The sequence below is a fragment of the Camelus bactrianus genome, chromosome 9, assembly GCF_048773025.1.
Source record: "Camelus bactrianus isolate YW-2024 breed Bactrian camel chromosome 9, ASM4877302v1, whole genome shotgun sequence".
Classification (NCBI taxonomy): Eukaryota; Metazoa; Chordata; class Mammalia; order Artiodactyla; family Camelidae; genus Camelus; species Camelus bactrianus.
The window spans coordinates 61,740,506-61,748,007 of NC_133547.1; the positions used below are offsets into that span (position 1 = coordinate 61,740,506).

Genomic DNA, 7,502 nt, shown 5'->3' on the forward strand with positions numbered 1-7,502 from the left:
AAGGGAAAACAAGAGTCAGAAAATGGAGAAAATCTCTTCTGCTATCCAGGGCTAGCTTTCCTTCTTCCTTCCAACACACAGTACTTTGTTTCCCTTTTCTCTGATCATAAAAACAATGCATGCTCATCATTCATCCAACAAATATTTATTAAATGCCTAGTCTGCGCCAGTCACTGTCCCAGTCTTTTGGGATACATTAGTTAAAAAACAAAACAAAACAAAAAACAGACATATTCCTGCTCTGATAGAGTTTTCATTCCAGTGGGGGAACACAGGCAAAAAACAATAAACATAATGAATAAATTATATAGTATGCTGGAAAATTGGTAGTGCTATAGAGTAAAAAAGAGCAGGGAGAAAGGAGATTGAAAATGCTGAGGATGGGTTAAAATTTTTTTCCAGTTTTATTGAGATATAATTGATATATAACATTGTATTAGTTTAGGGTATACAACATAATGATTTGACATATGTATATATCACAAAATAATTACCACAGTTAGCTAACATTTATTAACTCACATCATTTTTTTCTTATGAGGACCTTTAAGACCTACTCTCTTAGCACCTTTCATATGTACATACAATATTACTAACTATAATCGCCATGCTGTACCTTACATCCCCAGAATGTATTTCTCTTACAGCTGGAAGTTTGCCACCTCTGACCGACCACCTTCACCCATTTCTCCCCTGCTCTGACCCTCCCACCCTGACAGGTTAAAATTTTAGAGCAGCCCAGATAGGCTTCAATGAGAATTTAAGCAAAGATTTAAATCAGCCAAGTTGGTATGTAGTGGAAGAGTGCACAGCAGAGGAAACAGCTAGTGCAAAGGCCCTGGGGCAGGTGTGTTAGAGAAACAGTAAGGAGGCCAGTGTGATTGGAGCACAGAAAGGAGAAGAGAGTAGTGGAAGTCAGATACACGACGTATGTGAGAGCAGTAAGCAGATAGGACACAGTGGTCAGATCCCGTATGACCTTGTAGGACGCTCCACAGAGCTTGTTAGCTCTTCATGAAATAGGAGCCATTGAAGGATTTTCAGTAGAGGAGTGGTATAACTGATCACATTTTCCCATGATTATGGTGACTGCTGTAAGAAGAGCAGACTATTGGGGGCCAGGATAGACACAGGGAGCCCAGTTACAAGGCTCTTCAGTCACTGACGTGTGAAATGATGGCAGCTCAGGATGGGGAGATAGTTGTGGAGATGGTGAAAAGTGGTCATGTTCTAAAAATACTTTGAAAGTAGAGCCAACTAGGGTAAAAAAGAAGAACATCAAAACCCACTGTACCAGAGATAATTGTTTATGTTAATTTATTTATTCCAAGCAAAAATGGTCCCCTCTAAAATATCACGAAGCCTGCCAAGGATGCTCTTCTCAGAGGTAATAACACTGTTTCCACCTTTTACTCCTCAGCCCACTCCAGCCTAACCTCTCCCTCCACCACTCTACCAAAACTGTTCTGATTAAAGTCACCAGTTACCTCGAAGTTGCTTAATTTACTAGACCTCACCTGTCCTCAATCTTGTTTCACTAGCAGAACATGGCACAGTTGAGCCTTCCCTCTTCCTTAATCTCTCTCCTCCCTGGGCTTCCCCACCCAACCCCACACTCTCCCACATTTTCTCCCACCTGTCTGCCCCTACTTTTCAGTCTCTTTTGCTGGTTTCACCTCCTCTCCTCACATGCTGAGGTTCCTCGTTAGACCTGGGCCTTCTTCCCTCCTAATTCCATTCATTCTCCCCCACAAATTTATTCACTCCCATGGCTTAAAATATTGGCCACGGTGACCTCCAAACCTCACACCAACCATTCAAAACACATCCCCACTGGGATGTATTAAGGGCATCTTCCACTAAATATGTACAAAACAATGTCATGATCTTCTCTCCTAAGCCTCATGCTCTGTCTTCAATTATTCATTCAGTAGACATTCATTGAGCCCCTGCCTGGGCAGGTTAATTAACCCAGTCAAGGCACAGCTTCTCCCTGTGGAATATGAGGCTCCAATAAATCTATGTCAGGTAGGATGCTGTGAAGAGTCAATTTTCTGATGCACAACATTTCTCAGCACACCGTAAGGGCTTAATGAGTGTTAACTGCTCTCATTATCAGGTTTTTACACCTTCAACACACTTTAAGTCTATTGTTATATCAATAAACATCTACCACTTCTTTGAGGGTCAAGGCAATGTGTGAGGTGCTGAAGGTAAAGAAATGGAAAGAACTAAGCCCTTGACCTCAAGGAGTTTCATGGTTTTTGCCACTGTCACCGTCTATCAGCTGAACCATGGCAACAGCCTCTAAGCCAGTCTGTCCAGACCCATCATGTCCAATCCATGCCCCTTCCAGCAGGCAGAGGTGTCTTCCTGAACACAAATCAGAACATGACATTCTCATTCCCCAAAATCTTCCCCACTGCCCTTAGAATTAAGTCTTAAGCTCTAACATAACAAACTAGATCTGCTCCCTGCCTTCCATGGAAGCCCCATCCTTCATCACTTGCCCTCTGCCCTCTTAACTACCCCTACCAAGCGTCAGCTATTTTGAAGTATTTCTAGTTCCCCAAACTGGCTTGCTCTCTCTCAGTCTGGAGTCTCCAAACGAGTTTGCCCTGCCTAACAGCCACACTCCTATTCCTCCTCCTAGATGACTTCCACTGGCCTTTCAGAACCTCAGTACTGATGTCACCTCCTCCAAGAAGCCTTCCCTGACCCACATCCCCCAAACACAGGGTAAGGGCTCCTCCTCTGAGTTTGCTCCTGTCCTGGCATGGCACATATTCTTGTAATCACAAGAGCAACTGTCAATCTGCCTCACTCATCATAAGGTGAAGGCAAGCAGAGTGCCTGGTCAACACTAGATCCTCACCACAAACACACAATCTGGCCAAAAAGTAGGTGCTTAGTGTTTGTTATAAAAAGAAGTTAACAGGCCAAGGGGCAACAAGAGTTATGATACAGTTCACACTCAGCCACAGAAGAGCTCTATCCATAGACAAACTGCATTTAAAGTGCTGTGCCACACGTCAAATCTGGTTATAGAGCAAATGACTACCCCACTCCCTCGCTTACCCAGTAAAGGACGACAATCCCTTTATGCAACTTGCATGGGAGCCACCACTTGAATGAGTAAGATTCAGGTAAGGAAGCAATAGGAGATGAAGGTGAGGCCAGATTCTGGACAGTGATTAGGAGATAGTCTGCAGGCAAACAGGATCCATGCATGGCTTTTAAGTCAAGGGGTGACACGGCCATGGCTGTGCTTTAGTAAGATTACTCAGGCAACAGATGATGGGCTGAAAGGTGAAAGACAGGAAGGAGGTAGGGTGTTGGGTTACAAAGAGAGAGAAGGAATCTAGGCATACAGTGAAAGGAAATGAAAATGACCAGCACTTATACAACGGTCTGATGCAGGTAGGAAAATGGAGGAGTAGTGAAGGAACACTAATAGCCACATTTTACTTTTGCAATACCTTGCAGTTCCCAAAGTGCTTCACTTATAACTGTGATTCTCAAACCTAGGCGTACATTAGAATCATCTGGAGAGGTTTTTCTTTTTAAAATACCAGTGCCTAAAGGGCTTAATTTCCAAAATATACAAACAGCACATACAGCTCGATATCAAAAACACAAACAACCCAATCAAAAAATGGGCAGAAGACCTAAAAAGACATTTCTCCAAAGAAGACATACAGATGGCCAGCAGGCACATGAAAAGATGCTCAATATCGCTTTTTATCAGAGAAATGCAAATCAAAACCACAATGAGGTATCACCTCACACCGGTCAGAATGGCCATCATCAAAAAGTCTACAGAGGGGGAGGGGAGGGTATAGCTCAAGTGGTAGAGTGCATGTTTAGCATGCACAAGGTCCTGGGTTCAATCCCCAGTACCTCCTCTAAAAAATAAATAAATAAGCCTAATTACCTCCCCTACTCAAAAAAAAAAAAAAGTCTACAAATAATAAATGCTGGAGAGGGTGTGGAGAAAAGGGAACCCTCCTATGCAGTTGGTGGGAATGTAAATTGGTGCAGCCACTATGGAGAACAGTGCGGAGGTTCCTTGTAAAACTAAAAATAGAGTTATATAATCCAGCAATCCCACTCCTGGACATATATCCAGAGAAAACCCTAATTTGAAAAGATACATGTTCATAGCAGCACTATTTACAATAGTCAAGACACAGGAGCAACCTAAGTGTCCATCAATAAATGACTGGATAAAGAAGTTGTGGTGTACACACACACACACACACGAATATTACTCAGCCATAAAAAATGAAACAGCAACATGGATGGACCTAGAGCTTATCATACTAAATGAAGTAAGTCAGAGAAAGACAAATATATGATATCCCTTATATGTGGAATCTAAAAAACTGATACAAATGAACTTATTTACAAAACAGAAACAGACTCACAGACATAGAAAACAAACTTGTGGTTATCAAAGGGAAAAGGGGTGAGGAGAAGAATAAATTAGGAATTTAGGATCAGCACATACAAACTATTATATATAAAATAGATAAATAACGAGGTCTTACTGTAGAGCACAGGGAACTATATTAAATATCTTATAATAAACTATAACAGAAAAAAATCTGAAAAAGAATATATGTATAACTGAATCACTTTGCTGTACACCAGAAACTAATACAACATTGTTAATCAACTATACTTCAGCAAATAAATAAAATTTAAAAAAGTGTCCATGCCTTACCCCAAACCAATTAAATCAGAATATAAACTCCATGAGAGCAGGAATTTTGTCTGTTTTGCTCACTGTGTATTTGAAAAGTACATGGCACATATATGGTCCTCAGAAAATATTTATTGAGTGAATAAATGAATGAATGAACGTACCTATCACCTGAGATCCAAGGAACAATTCTTTTTAAAACTTAAGGAGTAACCAGGCAACGTAAGGTACTATGGCAGCCCTGGGAAAAATACTATCAAGTGAGGCCACAAATCCCAGGAGCTTATGTTTTTTCCACAATAAGTAAACCTTTCTTACTTCTAAAGCACTATACTGTAAGACATATATCTCAATAACAACTAGATGTAACTCAATGTCTGCTGTGAGCAGGAGGAAAAGAAAGGGGCCTTATGCAGTATCTAAAGAAATGAAGAGAAGAAATTAGATAGCAGAGATAGAGACAGACTCAGACAGGCTCCAATCCCTATGACATTCTGAGGTCACATTTAAGGGCTCAAGCACTGAGAAAGCAGCCACTAATCAGCTACCTTCCCTATATATTTGGACAAAGTACAAATGCAAATACATACCTATGTATTATTCTTTTCTGATAATTCTTTCAATATCTCCGTTCTGGATTGTTGCAAAACAATTATTTGTTTTATATATGAAAAAACAGTGGCACATGTATATGGGTGAAACCTGTCAGATCAGACATCCAAGGAGCTTCAGCTAAGGAACAAGGAGCCCTGATTTCTTGGAAAGAATAATAGAAGTAGTGTAAAGTCACAGTATCTTAGAGCATCTCCTTTGTATCAACTCCCCTCTATCATATTACCAATCAGTAGTCATCAGCCTATATATGAACTTTTCAGTGACAGAAAACCCAGCACTTTCAAAGCAGCTCTGGGCATTTCTAGTTGCTACAGCAGTCTTTATATCAAATTCAGACTCTGACTCCTTGTCGTGCATTGGTCTCAGTCTGCCTTCTGGGACGATACACAGCACAACTCATCTCTTTCCCATCTGGCACATTCCCCAAACCCATGAGAACAATTTTGTTCTCCCTAAACTTCTCTTCTGCAGCATCACCCTCTTGAACCACTCCTTCCTGTGTTTATGACTTTCAGGGGCCCCAAGGTTTCCTGATCCCAAGGGCATAACAAGCAATGGCATTAGTGTGCCTGCTACAGATTCTGGGGAAGGAGCAGGGCCAGCACAAGAGTCTGGCAAATATGACTACCTGAAATGACAGTACACACGGTAACCTCAGCCTCACTTCAGTCCTCACCCTCCATCAAGCGTTTCTCAACAGCATTTGGGACCAGATAATTCTTTTTTGGGGGGGAGCATTGTTCAACACCTAGCAGCATCCCTGACCTCTACCCACTAGGTGCCAGTAGTACCTCCCCAGATGTGACAACTAAAAATGTCTCCAGCCATTGTCAAATGTCCTGGGGGAAGAGTGGGGCAAAATCACTCTCACTCCAATGACTCTGTTCACCTGTCACTACTCAAAACTCTCTCCTCTGCTGGTTTAACACGTTAACTCTCCAGAAAGTCTGCTCCTGTATCAAAATGGTATTCAAAATTGAATAGTATTTATCTTTGTGGCAGTATTTGATGAAACTAAAACTCTTTCTCCAGATGTTAAGAACCTCCCAGGTGGTTAATCCACATTTACCTTATCTCCTACCCCAGGCAATGGGGACTTAGAACAGATCTGACACCCATTTTCTGGATTTGTTCAAGAAATTCGAACACTGTAGGGTTCGGTTTTTTTTTTTGCCATGTGGACAACTGGATTCAAGTAAAACATTCTCCTTGACCATGGGTTTGTGAGACAAGCCACATACCTGGAGCAGGACCCTCCTCACTACTATTCAAGTAATTTAGGTATCTGACTGGGAAGCCAGGGGAGGTGAGCTGGCCAAAAAAGTAGTGGGTTCAGGATGTGAGACTGGGAAGGGTGACAAGGGAGTGGAGAATGAGTTTCAGCTAAAAAAGAAGGAAAAAATTACGAAGAGCTGAGTACTCTTGAAATAAAGCCTCAAGATCTAACCACTTCATAGAGAGGATAAACTAAACACCACCAGCTCACCCTCTGGGTCCTCATCTCAGCGGGGGCGGGAGGGTAGGGTGGCGGTGGTGGTGGGATGTCCTAGATCTACGACACTTAGCCCTTGTCCCTTGGCCCCCAGGCCTGACCATTCATTCAGATTCTCAGTAAATACCTGTATTAAAAGACCTTACACGAGGACCACATCTGAGAAAACAGTGCCGCGCACCCTCGGAGTTTACAAGGGGAGACCAGAACTGGACAAGCCATCACAGGAACTGTGAGGGCGACAAAAGAGAATCGCAGGGATCGGACATGGGATCGTCAGAAGCTCTCCGCCCTCCTGGTTCATAATGCCAGGGCCCCATTGCCGTGTATCGCTAGACCCCGGTCCTGCCTCCATCGCGCACCCTTCCCAAACGTTGGCCGGGGCCTGGACATCACCATCCCCTGTTCGGACCTACAGACCTCGCGGCTGCTGAACTCTACAGATCTTCCCTCCTTCCTCACAGTTCACCAATTCCGCACGCGTTACTGAGCAGCGCCAGCCACCGTCCGCTAGGCCTCGGCGCGCCCATGACGTCACTGCTGTGCGCCTCTCCCTCGCCAAAAGGAATATGGCTCTAACGTGGTCGCTGCGGCTGTTGTCGCTCGGGGCTCGGTTGCTTTCAGCTCCTCGACGGTACCTGACGGTCTGCGGTCCCGAAGAGCCCCTGCCTGTGGTGCGCATCCCGCGGG

At 43.3% G+C, this 7,502-nt stretch overlaps 1 protein-coding gene across 4 annotated transcripts in view; it reads right to left on the minus strand.

The window, feature by feature from the left end:
• Positions 1 to 7,502, minus strand: part of DUS2 (dihydrouridine synthase 2) — a 40,352-nt gene extending 32,850 nt beyond the window's left edge. The window contains exons 1-3 of one of the 4 annotated variants that reach the window (XM_045522276.2): positions 7,233 to 7,330; positions 6,940 to 7,042; positions 5,296 to 5,461 (exon numbers count right to left, since the gene is read on the minus strand). Coding sequence is in view for 1 of the 4 variants with exons in the window: in XM_010962509.3 (XP_010960811.3) it covers positions 7,233 to 7,494 (262 nt within the window). In the remaining 3 variants the exon portion in view is untranslated. Of the gene's footprint in view, positions 1 to 5,295; positions 5,462 to 6,939; positions 7,043 to 7,232 lie in introns of all 4 variants that reach the window. The other 3 variants (XM_010962511.3, XM_074370538.1, XM_010962509.3) reach the window with 3 other exon arrangements.